Source organism: Podarcis vaucheri (genome assembly GCF_965113315.1).
Source record: "Podarcis vaucheri genome assembly, chromosome: 2".
Lineage (NCBI taxonomy): Eukaryota > Metazoa > Chordata > Lepidosauria > Squamata > Lacertidae > Podarcis > Podarcis vaucheri.
This window is the reverse complement of record NC_138760.1, coordinates 100,722,313-100,743,116: the sequence shown is the minus strand read 5'-3', so window position 1 is coordinate 100,743,116 and position 20,804 is coordinate 100,722,313. Positions and strand designations below refer to the sequence as shown.

At 41.7% G+C, this 20,804-nt stretch overlaps 1 protein-coding gene across 2 annotated transcripts in view; it reads right to left on the bottom strand.

Moving 5' to 3' along the window:
• The window catches only part of PDZRN3 (PDZ domain containing ring finger 3), a 191,427-nt gene that overhangs the window by 161,112 nt on the left and 9,511 nt on the right, over window positions 1-20,804 (bottom strand). Inside the window, exons 2-3 of one of the 2 annotated variants that reach the window (XM_082209323.1) lie at window positions 12,437-12,523; window positions 8,576-8,683 (exon numbers count right to left, since the gene is read on the bottom strand). In XM_082209323.1, the coding sequence (XP_082065449.1) occupies window positions 8,576-8,683; window positions 12,437-12,523 (195 nt within the window). The remainder of the gene's footprint in view (window positions 1-8,575; window positions 8,684-12,436; window positions 12,524-20,804) is intronic. The other variant, XM_082209324.1, reaches the window with a different exon arrangement.

Below are 20,804 nucleotides of genomic sequence, written 5' to 3'. Positions count from 1 at the left end.
TTTGGCACAAGCATTAGTGGATATAAACCTCAGCTATGGCAGCGGCTTATACTAAATAGTCTCTGAAGAAGGAAACTGGTGAGCAGCCACCTTGTCTTGGTGGCACTAAGTTCACACTGAGTCTGTACTGGCAGAGGAATCATAGCTCCTTTTGGTGACCAATGGCTTAGGGGTCCTCAAGTGTCAACAGGTGGGCTAACCTATCTTGGCTCAGGAAGCTAAATGCTCTTAGACCTGAGAATCTGACTTCTAAAAATCTTAAGAGGCACACCAGATAAGAAGCTAGACAGGAACTCTCTTACACAAGAGAAGAACAGCAACTGAATACTCCTCAACTCCACCCAGATACAACTATGTCCAGTGCCTCCTAGTGAATATCCACACAGCCCATGTGAACATGTGTCTTGGGCTGTTGGTATGGCATCAGTTAAGTGTGGGCATGGAAACTTTAGCTGAAAAAACATGGACCAAACTTGAAGCTTTTAATCTTACTGAATATGTAATATGCAATCTACCTATTTCTGACCCTCCTAATTACATACCTCTCAGACATCATTAACTGAGTATTGGACTTAGGAGTAGCATTTGGTTTTGTCGTTGTAAAAGTTATGAATCAACTACTGAAATTTTAAGGTTCGTATAGACCCAGTTCTGCCGAAACCTAAGTAAGTTTGTACAAAACTCAGGAGTATCTTTACTATTTATATTGATCACACTGCAATTCCTGAAGACCAAGTGTTTAAACAAAACGAAACCACACTGGATATATTTAAATAATTTTGAAGAGCAGCGCTCTGAATATTTAATAGCTTTTTAGCTTATTTGTGCCAATTTTATTCATATCACTTCATACAATTGACATGGTAATTTACTGCACATGTAGTAAATTAAGGATGATTGTGCCTGATTGCCCAATTATTGTGATATGCATGAAATAATACTACAGATAGGGAAAGACCTCTGCAGTGTTTGCTCTGTGGAGTCTCAAAAAGAATGTTCAAGCCCACCAATTAAAATCCAACAGTTAAATCATGATGGCTTTGGCTTCAAATGTGGAAAATTATACAGGGGATTACAGAAAACTGAAGGAACTAATCCAGATGTGAAAAAACCTCCAAATTCTTACATTTTTATATCATCAGTATCTCAGTTATATGTTTATCAACTTCACTTAGCACAATTTAGATGGTGATTTGTTAGCACTGTTCACAAATATTTTATCATGTGCTGACCAGCAGAATGGTAAACATCCATTGTAAGTCACTGGATTCATTTTATTATGAATTTCAGTTCCCACTATAAAAAAATCAGTTGGCTGGTGTGAAATTAACTTACTACGCCTGTTCATTGTTCAATCTATGCTTTGGATGCTGTCATACATGCATTTTCCTATGAAGTCACATTCCGCCATAGTCTAGACTCAAAGTTGGATTTCCGTATGCATATATTTAGAATCCATGATATTCAGTATCAATTCAACAGAACATATGTGAAATGGAGAGTCAATATTCACATTTTAAACTGTGATTGGTATCAGTGGCGTAGCGTGGGTTGTCAGCACCCGGGGCAAGGCAAGTAATTTGCGCCCCCTAACCCATGGATTTGCGCCCCCTAACCCCCAGATGTTGCGCCAGGTGCGGCCGACCCCCCCTGCACCCCCCACACTACGCCACTGCTCCCATCCTCTCATAGCTGGAGGTGCCGGCGACTCAACCTGGGGGCCTTTTGCAAGGAAAGCAGCGCTCTCCCATGCAGCCACGAACTGTAGTAGACCGGCTCTTTTGAGAAGCAAGGCGGCCTCGGCTGAGGGACGTGGCTGGTCTCTGCAGGGGAAGGAAAGGAAGAGACCGCGGGGTCTTTTTCTTCCAGGCATGCGTCCAAGAAGGAGCGTCTGCCTCTGGTTTAAACCTCACTCACCAGAAGAGTTGCAGATCCAGCCGGGGCCGCGCGCGCTTTCCTGAGCAGGAAAGCAAATGCGGGGGAGTCTCCTGAGAGGCGCCCTCCCTGCTCTCAGAATGGCAGGATGATGAGAGGCGCCCTCTAAGGGACAAGAGACCCGGGAAATCCACCTCCTACTGAACTGAGCTGGGGTGGGGTGGGGGACTTAATTGAAAAGAGGATCGCAGCTTCCTCGAAGGGAGCCTTTGACCTTGAAGCTTGCTGCTGGCAGGGTGGCTTTTTGCGGTCGCCCCAATTTGGGGCGCAAATACCTGGCGGCTTCGCCCCCCAAGCCCCGCGAAGATGCGGCTTGGGGGGCGCGCGCCCGTTTCCACCTGACTCTCTCCCTCCCCCCCTCCCCGGAGCGTTGCAGTGAGAAAGGGAGAGTCTCCCGCTCGGCTGCCGCTGTTTCTCTCCACGTGTCCGCCGCCAGAGGCAGCAGCGTCGGCGGCGGGCGGCCGTGCCTGTGCGAGCAAGTCTGGCGGCGGAATGGTGACGAGGTGCGGCGGCTGCCGCCGGGCCCTGGCGGTGGTGCCTCCCGGCGCGCTCTGCCTGGGTGCGGCGCTCAGCGGGCTCTTCAGCTTCGGCTTCTTGGCTGCGGCCCTGGTGCTACAGCCTGCGCCCGAGGCTCTTCGGAGACTCCGGAGGAGGCGAGCGCACCCCCCCAGATGTTGCGCCCGGTGCGGCCGCCCCCCCCCTGCACCCCCCACGCTACGCCACTGATTGGTATGAAAAGGTTATTGTGGACTCTGTAGCATTATAAGAGATTGTTTGAACCAGTCAGTACATTTCAAATTTTGGGAGAGTCATGGGGACACCAGTCATCAAATGTCTGTCAAGGGTGTGTGTGTGGCACAGCACAAAACAGCTTCTTTGCAGAGCAGGGCGTAACGCAAATTTAGAGAGACAACTACACATGACAACCTTATGCTTATCATAAATCAGCTATTTCCTGATTGTGAAGATCACACAATACTGATTACATATACACCCCCCCACACACACACCAATGTTGTTGGTGTCCAACAAGTACCAAGAAAAATACACAAGGTAGCCACATCACACTCATTTCTTCACAGAAATTGCACATCTGCAAATGTCCTGTGTATTTTCATTACAAAAGCTGGCTATAACAAGTGGGACCTGCAATTAAATGCTGCAATGTGGACTTGTCCTGTTCAGTTTTCCAGCCTGGAACTCGTGCCTTCTCCCAGAATATTCCTTTTTAATCCCCCACTACAACAAGCCTGGACCATTCTATGTTCACTGAGCATGCTCAGTCCTCATTGAGCTTTGGAGAGGGTTGCCCTGTTGGGGTTGGGTCTTCTTTAGAAGGGGTCTTTCTACAACTTTCAGGATTCCCCCAAACATGCTGGTACCTCCTCTCTCGTTCTTTGGTGGTGTAATCTTGGCTTCAAAATCATAAACAATCAGAGATGGTTTTCACTCTAAGTATATAATAAATAAATGGAACCCTTAAAACTGAGAAACTAGCCAATACCAACTTTGCTTTCAGTTCTGAAAGCCAACTTGATTCTTACATAACAGATCTTCCACCATTATTGTTCAAATGGCATTATTTCCAACTGATAATGCTCTACAGGTTTTTGGGGAGGAGGGGACATTCCCACAAAGTTCTAAAACGTTATACATTTTGGTCATTAAAGTGCCTTATTATTTATCTCTTGGTCCCCCCCCTCTTTTTTAGTTATGTAGATGCCTAATTACATCTTTTCCTATTTAAATAAGATCCATTAAAGAGATATTTCCAGGCCCCGGTGGAAATGAAATGCCCCTGGCACACAGTGTGTCTACACGCTGTGAATTTTCTATTAAATTGGGCATGCAATAGAATGCTGCTAATCTGTGAAAGGTCCTTGTCTAAGGCTTGGCTTACAAGTCAGACACTCTCCTTTAGTTGTACATTTAAAAATATGTGTTTAATGTGACCAGCTCTGCTGGAAGACATTATTCTCTCTATTTCCAATTCCCATCCCCTCCTCAAGTTGATTTGCCCCCCTTTTTGCATCAGAAAGGAATGGAAATATAATAACAGCGATTAATTATGTCTGCATTGTTCTATTCTTTTCTTAAGTCTAGCTCAGTTTGGTTTTTCTTTTTGCCTTCTTCAAGTCAGACTGAGGCAATATTGAAGAGTGCTTTATCCCAGAGAATGTTTTTAGAGTTAAAAAATGGACCTCCTGTTTTCACTCTGGCCTACAGATTTTTCTCTTTATAAATATATTACTTCTCTGTTTCATCTTCTGCCAGTTTGCAACATCCAGCCTTTAATTCAGATATGAATTCGCTATTCTTTTTTCAGACACTATTAATAGTTGAAATGCAATCATCCTCCCTGGAAACTGTACCGGTAGCCTAACAAAAAAAAGTTATCTCATACACTGGGGTGTTGGGGGAGGGGAGAGAAGAGACAAAATATTTGTTCACTCAAGCAGTGCTATAGCACTTCACTAACTTGCAATAATGAAAATTGCCTTCCCCCAGTTCTCCCATGAAAAGAAATCTATGCCTTCAAGCGTTTAAAAATAATAACTCTGAAAAACTTGTGAGCTTATGGATAAAGGATAGAGGGGGAGAAATGATGTTGTGCATCATATTTTCAAACTTCGTACTTTCTGGGCTTGTATATTGAAGTTATTTTTAAGTATATGTTCCTTATGACTTGCTCGTGTGGTCTAGACATCAGTGGACTTGGGTTTTCTTTGTGCAAGGAGGGAATCTCTGGGTGTTTTCATTTACAGCATTGTTAATTATCATTCTGACATCATTGCATATCCGTTAACAAGACACACGTGTAATTATGAATCGGCTATCAAGACAGATTCATTCCACAATAGACACTAATCACTTAACTTGAAAGCAGGAGACAACTGTGAGGTTCTGAATTATTTAAGGTGCAATCCAAGCAAAGGTAAGCACTTTTAACTGTCCTTTAATTTTAGTGCAAAAGATGGAAGCACGTGTCTTATTCTGCCACAGAAATCAGCTGGCTTCAGAGTTATTTATTATGGCTTGATTGCATCATTAGAGCCTGCTTTTATATCTTTCAACTTGGTTCACTTCAGTTGCCCTTTGACCATGTAAACAATAGCTAAGAGGTTGCTAGCTACTTTGGGTTTAAAAATACGTTTTGATTTATGAGGTAGTGTCCATCTCTGCAAATACATGAACATTGTTTGAAAGTGCCCATAAGGTGTAGTTTCCTAGCTGATGTTACGGATCACTAAAAACCCCTCAAATCATATCAGTGTTGACATGGAGGTTTTTCCACGAGCTCAGCAATGTGTGAAAGCACTTGATCTTGATAGAAAAGGTCATTCATTTAATAAAAGTGTATTAATGAGAGTTTTGATATAGGGAATGCACCCAGCACATAGTTAAACTAAGGAATTCAATCCAACAGGGTGTAGTGGTGGCCACCAACTTCAATGGCTTTAAAAGAGGGCGAGCTCCAAATTACAGCCATCATTTTGCAGATTTTGCACTTGCAACTTAGAAGTGCCTGGAAGTGGGCTAGGTGGGATACCATTTCCACACAATGCATAGGCTCTGAAATCTTCCCAAATACCACAACTTGTTCTTAGTTGTTTTAACTGCAGCACAGCCCCCCAACCGGAGCATACCAATTAAACAGATTAATGCTTGCAAATTCTGCTATTAAGTTTTATTCTTCTTCTTTTACATTTTGAAGATTGCTCCAGGGTCATCCTGGCATTGGCCTTATTTGCACAACATGGTTAATCATAATGGTACCACTTTGCTCCTCCCTGGCTTAGCATTATATCCAAACTGTCTTGTACACTGTTTCATTCCAAATGAACTAGGTCCTATAGTCAAGACTTGCCCTTGGTTACCAGACGGTAGATTTTTTATTTATTTTTAGTGACACCAACTACAGGGTGAGTCTTTTAAAAGAGGCCCTGTGGAACGTGTGTACTCTGTATCCACAGGGCCTCTTTTAAAGGGCTCACCCTGTACAATCCACACTTCAGATAACATGTACACTAGTGGAAAGGAACACAGTGTCCCAGATTAGCATGTTCATGGGAAACTAGTATAGGGCAATAAACTGAGCCTGTAGAGTATTAAACCAGCCAAAGACATTGCCACACATTTTTAAACTGTCTTATTTCACATGCACAGGCACCTTCAGAGGTTATCATTACCACATGCAAAGAACTGCTCCATTCATTCAGTGGAACCTGGATGAATGGATATTGCTGAAGAGCAGCATGGGGTAAATTGCACTGTAACTTGCTATTTAAAAGACAGCACTCCGTCTTGCTGTTCTACAGAGTGGATTGCCGTCTCCACTCTGCTAGTTAGCCAGGATGATAAAACTAGGACCCAGATCAATAAATCTAATATAATATGTTTCAATTGCTCAGCAGAAGACACCTTCGTCGACTGATTAATAGCTACAGTGACATCACTATTCCTTAGCTCCACATTCTTTTATTCAGCTGGACAAGGTCACCTTTGAAATGTATCTTTGCCCTCAGACATTAGATTGGATTCTGTGAGGGAGTCCAGATAGCGTTAATGTGTTTGGACATTAAAGAGATAAAACATGGTTCAAACGTTCAACCATCACAAGCTCCCTCTTCCTGCTAAGGCTATCGCAATGCACTGAAGATAACTTATGCAGGCATTATGAGCCTTTGAAGCCTGAAGATTTCTGCTCAGTGGACACACACAGGAAATTGATGATGATGCTAATAAAATGCCATGCTTATTTACCCCCCTCTAGTAACATCTTTCTGTACATGTATGGAACTCAAATTCTACTCTTTGGTCGCTACAAAACCACTTTGGGGGGCAAGAATCATCAACTGTTAATATTATGGCACAAATATTCTGTTTTTGTTTCAGGAGAGTAACTTATTAAGGTGAGATTCATCACTGTGCGTGTGGATATGCATAGCCAAAAGCTAATCGGTACATGTAAAATTATGTAGTGGTTTACAAGCTGCTCCTTTGTAGAAGGAAACACACACCTATACTGTTATTTTCATAGCCAGTTTATTTTTCACAAGCACCTACACTCAAAGACTATGAATAGGTTGTCTGTATGATTTACTTCTTCAAAATGAAGAGTAACATCTCTCTGCTCCTGCATGAACATGATGGGGCTTACTTTCAAGTAAATTTGCACAGATTATTCTGCATGCTTTAACTATTGTTTGCATTCAGCTTTAATTTGAAGAGTCTCAAGAAGGCAAATGTCAGGAGCCTTCCTATTGTGGGCAAGATGAGGTATTTAGTGCTCACTTAACCTTGCTTCATATATAGCCTTTCTACCCTCTTTCTTCTCTTGCCGCACACCTGAGCCTCCATCCTGCTTCTACATATTACACAATATTAACAAGATAATCAGAGATGGCAGTCTTTTTGTGCATGTCCTCAAGTATTACAAAGTTGACAAAGATCCACTGCTAATGGAGTGGTTGAAGGGAACAAAATTATTTTCAGGTCCTAAAACATTTTATACTGAAAGGATTGCATGAATGCCCCACAACTAGGTGTTTTTTGCAGATAGCCTGCTCCAAAATTTATTATAACTTGAAATCAGTTGAATTAAAAAATAATAATATGTGTGTGTTTGCACCTTTAAACATGCTTTCTAGCACAAAATGTTCTCCATAATATTTTCTCCTCTTACAAAAAAAAACACTGTTGAATGCAGTTTTCTTTATCCACACAGAATATAGCAAATATATATATCATGCTTTGCCAACAGAAAATCTTTAACAGCTGTTTATTGCTCATTTGCAGAACATAAGAGCAAAGGAATTCCATGTCTTGGGGAAACTGGCTGTTCCATGCTATCTTTGGCTACAAAAGCAGCACTTTTCCTTAAATAAAAATAAAGTAGTTCCCCAACTTCTCCGCTTTTGCAACAATGAAAGAAAATGAACAAATTCTAATATAGACAACAATGGAATCTGATTTGCAGTTAGCCGATTTCCGTTCCATAAATCAAACATTCCCCTTAAGCTCAAACTATCATCTTAAGTAATGATCTTGACAACAGGAACAACTTTTTCAAACAGTCAAAATGTTAGGAAAATGGGAAGGACTCCAGACTACGAACTTAAAAAAAAGAAAGAGTGCTCAGTAACCCTTCAAGGAATTTCTCAGGAAAGCTCATCACAATGTGCTTTAAAAGCTCACTTAACGGGCTTCTGTCCTTTATCATCTGTTCAAAACATTTTGGTCCTCTTGGGGGGGAAAATGCCTTAGAAACCAAGCTAAATAAAGTCACAGTTCTCACAACAGATACTTGCCTTCACATATGGTTTTAACTAAATAACTTCACGTCTCCGACAGCTTCAGAAAGAAATAACTGCAGCATACCAAGTACATGCTAGCTCCTCAAAATGCCAGGACATGCACATACCTTCCATAATCTGGCCTCTATATTTAGATAAGAACTGTACCTAAAGTCAGGAAGGTCAGCATTGAAGCAAGTTGAGCATATTTGAGCTGCCCGGTCTTTTAGCCTCTGCTACCCACATCACAACTCTCCCAGGCCAGAGATCCTTAGCTATCCCATACACAAAAGAATAGAGAGGGAATTCTGCCCATCAGGAATGATCCAACATAGCATTCTTACTTCAATAATCCTGTCGTGAATCTGCAGCCCTCCTTCTTTGGCAGCAGGCCCGCTGTCTGCTATTTTAGAGACAAAAATTCCTTCGCTAGATGAGCCGTCTTGATTGTCCTTTGAAAAGAAAGAAAATTGGGGGGGGGGGAAGAAAAGAAGAATGTAAACACTGGTTAAGATTGAAGCATGTTGAATTCATGGCACTGGTCACCATTTAAGCACTGCACGGCATATGGACATTTCAGTACCCTGCTGCCCAGTGCCCCAGCAGTATAGCACACTCACACTTTCTGTGGGTAAATGCCAAACGCAGCCACAGACAGGTAGGTGTTTACCTTGCCACCATTCAAAGGTGCCACCGTTTTGGATTTTCCAGATAAAATAGAAAGCGAGGGAATGTGAGGTTCTTCCATTTCTCTACCCACCAGTGGTCTCACCTAAAGGCAGAGGTGGAAGAGAAGAGAGAGCCATCCTTCCCCACATGAACCACACTGGAGGCTGATTTCCAGGTGCCTCTGCCTTTGGACCCAAGATCCCTGTCTTCCGGAAGAAAGATCCATTTCTTTGGCAGCACCTAACCTGTGTAACTCACTCCCCAGACATGTTTACCAGCTCCCTTTCCTGTTGGGTGCCAGGGGATGTCCACTTCTCCCATGCCTTCATAGCATTTAACTGTAGTTTTCTACCAGAACCCTGCCCACCACTGTTGTAATTGACAGATTTGCAGTTTTTGTTTCCAATAGTCAGCTACTGTGTTGTTGTTGTTGTTTCATCTGTTGCTGTAATATGTTCCCTTGTTTGTTTTTTTTGAAAAAAATCTGACAGTTCTTTTTATCAGCCATGTGAATCTACCCCAGCCCTACCTACAGATGCCAGAGGCTGAACTTGAGATGTTCTGCTCCCAAAGCATGGTCTCTGCCACTGAGCTATAGGCCATTCCCCTTTTGCAGTTCTCTCGTGACCTGCAGGGCAACCCAACCCAAACCTACTGCATAAGAATAGTGGTGAAAGGAGGGGAAGGCACACAGCCCAGGTAGGGCATGGAAGAATGCTTATTAAGGAACAGCATTTAGATTTCGGCATTGGTAACACAGCTCTTGTCTAAATAAAAAAATTCCTTCCAGTAGCACCTTAAAGACCAACTAAGTTAGTTCTTGGTATGAGCTTTCGTGTGCATGCACACTTCTTCAGATACACTGAAACAGAAGTTGCCAGTGAAACAGAAGTTGTTTCAGTGTATCTGAAGAAGTGTGCATGCACACGAAAGCTCATACCAAGAACTAACTTAGTTGGTCTTTAAGATGCTATTGGAAGGAATTTTTTTATTTTGACTATGGCAGACCAACACAGCTACCTATCTGTAACAGCTCTTGTCTGTTAGGGAAACTATAAAGTTTAGAATAAGTTTGCGTTGCTCCAAGACCTCACAGATCTATGCACAGAGCATCTGCCTTGCAAGTAGAAGGTCTCAGGTAGGTATGGAAAAAAGTTCCTGTCTCAAACCCTGGACAGATGCTGCCAATTAGTATAAACAAAGCTGAGCTAGATGGACGAGTGGTGTGGTTCAGTAGAAGGCAGCTTCTCATGTAAGCTGAACTCTGCAAGGTAGTTTCAGAACATTGCTGCGTAGAACTGAGCTGAAATACTGATTGCTGAAAAAAGGGGTTCGCCCTTCTATAACAGGACTGAAAAAGTGTTTCATTGTTGCCCCCCAAAAAATTATTGGCAAAAACTGCTCTAACGTGTACATGAATATTGCCTTCACTCTAAATGGGTTTCATTTAGCAACTAAGGTCAGATATAGTAAAAACTGACTGGCTGAGCAGGAGCTTGGCATCATCGTATCCAGAACAGGATCCCTAACTTGCTTGGATTACTTGTGGAGAAATGACAGTGAAGAAGTAGAGAGAAAGGACAAAGAATGTCTGCAAACAGTTATGGAAAAAACTTACTACACATGGCAAAAATAGGAGAGCATTTGGCTCAACCCTGCGACTTTACAAAAAAAAGTTGTTTTATAAGTACAATATTTGCATATTTTAAGCTTTTTCAATGCAGGGTGGAGAGATGGTGCTCATAATGTCACTCCCCCTGCAAAAAAAGAGAAAAGTATGAGCCTGGCAGCAGAGTGTTACATAATTGTTGTTCGTTACGGCTGATCCAACTCCCTAAAGATTCTGAACAGTCCATACTTTCATTGGGCTGTAAAATGGAAAAACTAATCTGTAACAGTTCAGTGGCTAAGTATATAATAGCATAATATGTGGTTTATGCTGCAATTCTAGTCATATGTACCTGGGAATAAACTCTATTGACCGAAACATAACTTACTTCTGATTAAACACGCACAGGATTCCGCTGTATGTGACAATTCCCAGCCCAATCCCATCTATAACTATATACCAGTGAACGAGATAAATCTATCAAGCGACTTTTGTTAATTGGGTAAACATCTTTAGGGATCTTTAGCAGCATCAATGAGATTGCACAGAAGTGTCATTAAAATGCTGCTAAATACAAGGAAACGGTTTAATTAAAGTGCATTAGCCAACAAGCTTGCCAAATTATTTCAAAGAAACCTTTATACAAGAAAATAAGCCTCGCTCCTTTCATACATTACAAGGCAGACTTGGGAGGTCTGTTGATTTTGTTCATACAGTAGGACAACAACCAATAAATATGAAGAGTTTGTTTTAAGTTACAAGAAGCCCAAGCCCAGGGCAAGCTAAAGCTGAGGTGAAACCATGAAGTCCCAAACTAAATATCATCATACAGATTGCACACAGTGTCTAAGAAACCATAGGTTAGGGTGAATGCATGGTATCCCAGAGTCAAGTGTTAGAAACTGGGAGAGAAAAGCTAGGAGCCAAATGGCTTCTGGGACCTGGGCTGTGGGTGCCAAAACAAAACATCTAGCCGCCACAGGGGAGCGGGGGGGTCGGCAACACTTTTTATTTATTATTTTGATAAGTATGAACTAATATGCAATTCACATAAGTGACACACTTAATATCAGAAATTGTTAATACATGTTTAATTTGGTGTTTACAATTTAAAAAATCCTGGCACCGTGCTTCAGTTTTCAAAACACTCTACTCTTTATTGTTAAACTCCTTAATATATTGTCTATCCTTAACACATACTTCGAGGCTTCAAAGCAAATACATTTCAGTAATCCTTGAATGTCAGCCAGGCACAAAAAAATGGCACCCAGACTTTCTGAGGTGCTCGCAAATGGGAGAATCTTTCGTCGCAAAATGTGCCTGGCGCCCTGCTAATTTCGAACCCTGGACAAGATTGAGGCTGTTTTGCTCATCCTCTGGTCCTCCTGCAGCTGGGAGCTAAGTCACAGTTTGGCTTAGCATGTGGTCAAACTCGGGTTCAGACAAGAAGCAAAGACGTCTAAGATATCTAAGATATTTAACCTCACAGCGGCACCAGGACCAGAAGAGGAGCAAAGTGGTTGCAGTCTCCCCTCTGGGAGCCTGTGCATTTGCACTAAGCTATTGCTTGGCTTAGCATTACGTGCAGACATTATCTTGTTCAGTAGAGACAGAACATGCCTCATAGTGCGTACGATGGAACACCCCTATGCTGTTACCTAAGATGAAAGTAAAAGCTCTGGTGGAACAGACCAAAGGCTCACCTAGTCAGCACCCTTGCTCTCAACAGCGGCCAACCAGATGCCTATGGGAACACATCATGAGAGGCGCGAATGTATCCATAGGGGTAGCATTTGTTCAAGTGAAGATAGCCCATGTAAATAATACTTTCTAGAGCAGAATATGTGCCTAACAGCATCCCCTCCACTGCAAAAAAAAGGTCCCAATGCTAATAAGAAACACATATATACATCAATGATTAACATACCATGCATGGCCGACCACCAATTATATTAAATCCAAGAGACCCAGAATCACGATGAAGAACAAGCGTCAGCGCTTTAGTCTCTTCACCCTACAAAGAACAGGGAAAGTCAATTTAACTCTTTGAACACTGGCAAGCTTAGGGCAGGCTTTTCTTCATAAAAATGACATTAAAAGCTGGTGTTTGATGAGGGCTTCTACCCATAAAAACACTTGAGGACATAGAGCTGTATTTTTTCCACAGATTCTAGTGAAAATCGTTTGAGGGTCATGTTTTCTTGAAGGTTCAGTACTGGATCAAGGAAATCAGCTCATATTAAGGTGAAGCTGTTGCTAGTTTTTATCCTGAAATTCTTACTGAATAGATTGGGGTGCTGGTGACACAAAAGCCAAAGTTACTGGTTGTGGTTATTAGCAAAGCTCACCTCCCTGAGAGAAACATGGATGGAGGTTCACATTCAGCAGTAATTGAGTGAATACAGCTGGGTTCTCCATCACAGATACTCTCAATGCAAGGACTTCTTATGATTCTCTCTCTTGCCCTCCTTCCACATCTGCTTCCTGACTGTATACATTTTATTTATTGAGATGACATTTGCACTAAATCAGGCATCCCCAACCTGCGGCCCTCCAGATGTTTTCGCCTACAACTCCCATGATCCGTAGCTAACAGGACCAGTGGTCAGGGATGATGGGAATTGTAGTCCAAAACATCTGGAGGGCCGAAGGTTGGGGATGCCTGCGCTAAATCTCTATGGATGTGGGAAGAGATTTAAAATAAATAAATAGATAAATTAGGAAGCAATTGATAAATAAGGCACCAAGTATGATAGCAGACAAAAACTGTGTAGACATTCTCCATACTAAAGACTGATGCACACAATCATTTTTACACAATTCTGGCAATTAGCCTCACCAAATACCTGGAGGCCCCTTGAATTAGATGCTATGCTTGATACTCCACCTCACACCACAGTGTCTACAAGATTAGCCACCACACCAAAAAACTCACAGTGGTTTGACTGCATTCAGTTGTTACAAATGAACAATGTGTGCCTATGAAAGAAAGTTCCAGGAAGTGGAATGGCATTACTAACAAAGCATTTGTAGGAATGTTGGTCATGTAATGACAACTTCCCCTCCCTTTAGACCAAGAAAGTTAAGTTTAATAATCATTTGTATGCAGATGCCTTCTCAGTACTGCATCCATCACTAAGTATTTTGGATCCTACAGGAAAACTCTGCAGGGAAACTCTCCATTAATTTTTAATACATTTAATTACAGAAATAATAATGCATGCATGCTATGAAGCAGTTTCCTGACCAAGTCGCCTTGGTCTGCTGCAGAGTTTGTTCCCAAATATAGGAATGCCATGTGCTAGCATAACATCCCCCTTTCTCAATTCTGAAAGGGAGAGGCCATAGCTCAGAAGGAGAATGCATGCTTCGCATGTATGAGGATTCAAGTCTGAGCTCTTTCAGCTCCACTTAATAGGGTATCAGGTAGCAGGGCTGGGAACAACTTCTACTTGAGATCCTGGAGAGCAGAGTTCAAGACGCACTCCACTCAGGGTTGGCGTTACTGTGCTCGATGGGGAATTGATCCGATTCATTAAGTGGCAGCATTTTATTTCCTGGGAGAGTTGGAGGATTCTTCTAGTACTTTTTAATCTCCGACCAATAATACCAAAGAATACAACAACTGACGTATCCCTCCGCACATTTCTGTGTCAAAGAAAGTTCACTGACATGAATGAAATGACACTAAGAAAGTAGAGAAATGAAAAGAAACAAATGAAAAAGGACCAAGCCCTGTAGATCTGGAGGTGCAGCTCAGTAACTTTGACCTCTGTTTTTAAATAAATATAAAAAGTTGATACAATGAAATATACATTTCTTTTAGAATGAGCTGAACTATATCATCAGGCTCTATGGCTTCTCCCAGAGCCTGCTTCCCATTGTATTTTCCCCACTGTAAATTCTCGCTGCATGCATTATCCCCCCCACTCAAATTTTAGTTCTGGTCCACCTGTGCTTTGAATGGGGGGAGGGGGGGAGGCAGACAGACCTGTTACCCTTCAAATGATGTTGGACTCCAATGCCCAAAGGCTCCAGTCAGGGATATATTTTTTAAAAAATAAAACACCAACTATTGATCACAAAGCTTTTTGGAACCATGGAGAACACTGATGTCCCCCTCAACTGGCTTTGAATCAAGCCATGTGTAGTTTTGTACGTTCCAACTATTTGGGTTCTTGAAGAAGTCATGCATCATTCAAGCCACTGGAAGAGCAAGCCCTCTGGTTATTATTTAACCACAACAGTAAACGCCATGATTGCCTGGGTGCTTTTGCCCCTATAGTGGGATTTAATAGTGAGAGCCAGTGTGGTGTAGTGGTTAAGAGCGGTGGACTCATAATCTGGTGAAACAGGTTTGATTCCCTGCTCCTCCACATGCAGCTGCTGGGTGACCTTGGGCCAGTCACACTTCTCTGAAGTCTCTCAGCCCCACTCACCTCACAGAGTGTTTGTTGTGGGGGAGGAAGGGAAAAGGAGATTGTTAGCCGCTTGGAGACTCCTTAGGGTAGTGATAAAGCGGGGTATCAAATCCAAACTCTTCTTAATGAAAATAATAAAGAAGTAAAGCACAATTCATTCCTGCATACCGAAGAGAGAATGCATGTTTTGTTTTAAACTAAGTGATTATACTTATACTATAAGAATTCATTCCGCTCAACCCAGTTTTCCTTTATTATTTTGCAACAGATACTCAATTATCAGTATGAACTCTTAGTTCTCAATGGGCTGTCTCCCCACCAACACTATTATTATGTAGAGATGATGGCAAGTGGGTATCTTTAGCATTTGATACGGACAATCACACACCCAGATAACTGCCTGGTTGATTGTGGCAACCATGAATCTTTACAACTTAGACATTTCCAATCTCACCATGAGTTAAACATTGTTTTGGACTAAAACAGTGTGCATTTTTAACATAAACATTACAACTTGTAAAGGTCTTAATTTTTTAAAATGCTGTCTCACAGGAGCCAACCATATCTGTTGTTTGTAAAGTATTATGTATATAGTGGTGTAAAGCACCACTGTATTATTATTATTATTAATGAAGACTTATGATCGAAAGCCATTCAAAATATTTAATTTGATTATTTAAATTTTCAGTCTGAGCCATCTTAAAATTTAATCTGGGGTGATGATAATCAGGTGCACACCAGCAGCCTCTGCAACCTCCCTGCTAGGAAAAAAACAAACAGGAAAAAGGCAGCCACATGAACCTTGCATCATCCCAGACACCATAGTTCACGTAGGCAGTGCATGAGGCTCTTAATCTCAGGGTTGTGGGTTTGAGCCCCACATTGGGCGAAAGGTTTTGGCATTGCAGGGGATTGAACTAGATCAGTGTTTTTCAACCTTTTTGGGCAAAGGCACACTTGTTTCATGAAAAAAATCACGAGGCACACCACCATGGTGTGCGGAGAGGGAGATGTCAGAGCCCCGCTGCTCTCTATGGGGAATCGGATGAGAGCGGACCGCCTGTCCGCTCTCATCCGATCTGATCCCCACCCAGGATGGATGGAAAATAGGGTGGACACAGTCCGGCGCCCGCCTAGTGGGCGAAAATTTGACTTTTTAAAAAATGTTTCGAATTTTTCAATTTTTCCCACGGCACACCAGGCAACATCTCGCGGCGCACTAGTGTGCCGCGGAACAGTGGTTGAAAAACACTGAACTAGATGACCCTCATGGTCCCTTCAGAATCCACAATTCTATGATTCTATAAAGATGAAAATGTTATAAACAAACACATGAATTTGAGGAAGTTATTTAACATGTCTGGTTTCCATATCCAATTAATGGCATAAATTACAATTGTTGCCTAATAACGCAATGCAGATGTTTTAAGCTTGGCTCCCCACCCCCTCCACCGTTTTGGCATTTCAGTGTGAAGCTGTCAGTCAAACTATATTAACATTGAGAAACATTCTGCTGAGGACTTCCGGTTCGGCGCCAGCGCTAATGGCTGCTCTCTCTCCGAGCTCCGGAGAGAGGACGGCTCTGCGAGTTCGGGTCTGACCCGCTTCGGCAAGCGGGGGACCCCTAAAATCACAGGAACGGATCCTGTGAACAAGGAGATTCGGTGGGCACCCGAAGCGCCCCCTCTTTACCGCAGAAAGAGCCTTTTTAAAGGCTCCGGAACGACAACGGGGGAGCGCGGTGCTGAGAATCGCTACCCAGCCCGCAGAGTGAAGCCGCGTCGCCATTAGTGGAGAGCGCCGATTCCCTTCCTGAATAATCTGGACAAAAAAGACCCGTGAGTAAGACTGAACCTCTATTCGAATTAAAACTACCTGAAATTAGGCTGAAAACGGGAAAGGCAAAAACTAAGGAAGTCTGCCTTCCCCCGACTGCATGATAATCAAAGCAACGAAAGTTACTAAGCTGCATCCGTAAGGGAAAATCGTTTTTAAATGCTTGAACCCGACATTTGGACTTTGACTATCCCCTCCAGCTTGCAGGGCAGAGGGGAGGAAAAAGTGACTTTATAAGCTGCATGACTAATTTAAAGGAAAAGGAAACTTTCTGCAGCCTCCAACCTGGTACGAACTGCTCATAAAACAAAGGAACACTGAACTGACTTCAGATTCCTGTGAAAGTAACAAAGTGGAAGCTTTATTGTTTATTTGTTACAAAGTTTTGGGACTTTGTGGATACATTATATCAGGGAAGGCTGGGACTCTATTTACTGGGAAAGTGTTGCATTATACTTATAGAAGCCTCCTGATAAATTTGCTTTTTAACACTCTTTATTTCGGTTTGCGGACATTCTGATTTGCCCCCTCTAGAGGGTAAACTAAAAGTTGCTACGCTTTGGGACAGTGGAATTTTCTTAGGAGAAGGCTCTTGTGGGAAACGACCTTGGGATATGAGTGGCCCAGCAGACGAGATAAGCACGAGAGCCAAGACAAGGCAATATCAACAACAGCTGCAGCAACACAAGAAAAGAGGCTCGATCTCAGGAATAACTTCTACAGTGACAACAGGACAAGAAAGAGGTACAGCAGTCTCCATGGATGCAGTATCGCAAGCCCTTCTTAAGATAAATCAATCCCTGGAGAATTTAACAAAGCAAACGGCAGAGAACACTAAGAAATTGACAGAGAACTCACAGAAATTGACAGACTTGACAGCAAGACTTGATTTGAATACAGAATCTATAAATAAGCTTACGCAAGAGAACTCTGCCACACGTCAAATTGCGGAGGAAGCCAGAATTATTGCTGGAGAGACTCAGGAAAAATTAGAACCGATTGCCAGGAAGGTCTATGACCACGATGCAACTCTGGCACTGTGGGAACTACAAAGAAAAGAAAGGAATCTGAAATTACGATCAATTCCAGAGGACGAAGGAGACAATCTCACGGACTTTTTAACGAAGGAGTTTGCTGATGCTTGGGAAGACTTAGAGGAAGACGAAATCAAAATCACAACGGCATTCAGACTGGGCAGAAGACAGAATAGAAAGGTACCGAGAGACTGCTTGATCACCTTGAGATCGAAGGAGGAAAGAGACAAAATATTAAGACTGCATTTTGAAAAGGCCTTACAAATTGGGAATTCACCGATACAGATCTTTAAAGATATCCCTAAACATATTCTGGACTTGAGAGCTTCTTATAAGGACCTGGTTTACCTGCTCAAGAAGAACAACATTCGTTTTAGGTGGGAATTTCCACAGGGACTGTCCTTTGACTATAGGGGGAAGAAGGTGAAAATAAAGACGACACAGGATAAAGACAGCTTCCTGCATAAAAATCAAGAAGATCTACAGAAAGGAACTGTAGACCCAATTGCTGAGCAAAGGAGTGTAATAGATATCTTGAACCTCTCATTTGGACAGAACCTTCCACCACCAACAGAGGAGGAACAACAATTGGGAGCAGTTGGAGGAATACCAGAAAAATAACAAGATGGCCCTGCAATTCCTTAGCTGGAATTGTAATGGGATGAACATGCCTTTGAAGAGACGACAAGTATTCCACATTTTGTACAGAGAACAACTGGACGTGATTTGTTTACAGGAAACTCACATAACCAGAGCCCACAGGAGACTGCTTATGAATAAAAAATTGGGACAAGAATTTATCTCGTCGGACAAAGTGAAAAAAAGAGGAGTTGTGATTTATGTAAAAGAGAAGTGGGCCCCAAAAATGATTTTTAAAGATGAAGAAGGAAGATATTTAGCGGTGGAGATTCAAGCACAAGGAGAAAAATTTTTGATAATTGGGATTTATGCACCAAATGAAGGTAAAGCAGAATTCTTCAAAAAACTTCATGAAACCCTGATGGACTATTTGGAATATAACATGATAATCATGGGAGATATGAATGGTGTAGTTTCTACAAACATGGACAAGACACAAAGACTGATACTCACTAAAGAAGGGAGACTCCCGAAGACTTTTTTTGAAATGACTGAAAATATGGACTTAATAGACATTTGGAGAACAAGGAACCCTCTTGAAAGAGAGGGAACCTTTTTCTCCCAAGCAAAGATGACCTGGACCAGAATCGACCAAATCTGGATTACTAGTGGAATGGCTCCGAAGATTAAGAAGGTAGAAATCTGCCCAAAAACCTGCTCCGACCATAACGCCGTGAAGATGGAAATGAAACTTACAACAACTGGTCAGTTTAGATGGAGAATGAATGACACCCTGTTTCGAGATAGAGAGTTCCACTTGAAGGCCCAAAAAACCTTAAAGGACTATTTTGAAATCAATCTAAGGGGCGATGTGGAAAGAAGAGTGATCTGGGACGCAAGTAAAGCTGTGATGCGAGGGTTTTTGATTCAACAAAACTCAATAAAGAAGAGAAAGCAGAAGGAGAAAAGAGAAAATTTTTTGGAAAAGATAAAAGAAGGAGAGAAAAAATTAAGGTCAAAACCAAAGTCCCAGGAGATTTTGAGGGAGATTAAATTGTATCAAACACAATATATGGAATTGATGAACCAAGAGATAGAGTGGAAAATAAAGCAAATGAGACAAAAGACATTTGAGTCGGCAGACAAATGTGGCAAACTCTTGGCATGGCAACTCAAGAAAAGACAGAAATTAAATACAGTTTCAAGTTTGGAAGTGGATGGAAGGACCATATCTAAACCAAATGAGATAAGAAACTGTTTTGTGAGTTATTTCAAAAAACTTTATTCCCAAGGATTACAAAATGAAGAAGACATAGATAAATTCCTTAATAAACATGGATTACAAAAAATCTCTCCTCAAAGTAAGGTGGATCTAAACCAGAGAATAACAGAACAAGAGATAGAGGGTGCCATTCAGGACATGCAATTGGGCAAATCTCCAGGGCCAGATGGACTGACTTCCAGATATTACAAATCATTAAAGGAATGGTTGATACAACCGTTAAAGGATGTCTGTAATGAGATCTTAGAGGGAAAAAAGGCACCTGAATCGTGGAAAGAAGCATATATTTCACTCATACCAAAGACAGAGACTGAAAAGACTCAATTGAAGAACTACCGCCCAATCTCGTTACTCAATGTGGATTACAAAATTTTTGCAGACATTTTAGCAAAAAGATTCAAAAGAGTATTGATGGAAAAGATTCATAGAGACCAAGCAGGCTTTCTCCCAAAGAGACACCTCTCAGACAATGTTAGGAATATAATAGACATTTTGGAAAAGTTAGAGGTGAACTAAAGCAGTTTTGATATTTGTGGATGCGGAGAAAGCCTTTGACAACATTTCTTGGAGTTTTATGAAAAAGAACCTTCATGGGATGGGGGTAGGACAAGGTTTTGAGAATGGTATGGGTGCAATATATTCCGAACAAAAAGCTAAGTTGATTGTAAACAATGTAATAACTGAGGAACTTAAGATAGAAAAAGGAACACGACAGGGGTGCCCAATTTCCCCATTGCTTTTTATTTCGGTCCTGGAGGTGTTGCTGAACATGATTAGAGAGGACCAGCAAGTTAAAGGTGTACAGGTCGGAGCAAAACATTACAAGTTAAGGGCTTTCGCAGATGACTTAGTTCTGACTTTACAAGAGCCATACACTAGCACGAAAAAGGTGTTGGAGATAATTCAACAATTTGGCCAGGTAGCTGGATTTAAATTGAATAAACAAAAAACTAAAGTCTTAGGGAAAAACCTGACAGATATGGAGAAGAATAAGTTTCAAGAAGAGACGGGTTTGATGGTGGTTAAGAAGGTGAAATACCTAGGGGTTAATTTAACATCTAAAAATTTGAATTTATATAAGGACAATTATGAAAAATGTTGGTTAGAAATTAAAAAAGACTTAGAAATATGGTCAAATTTGAG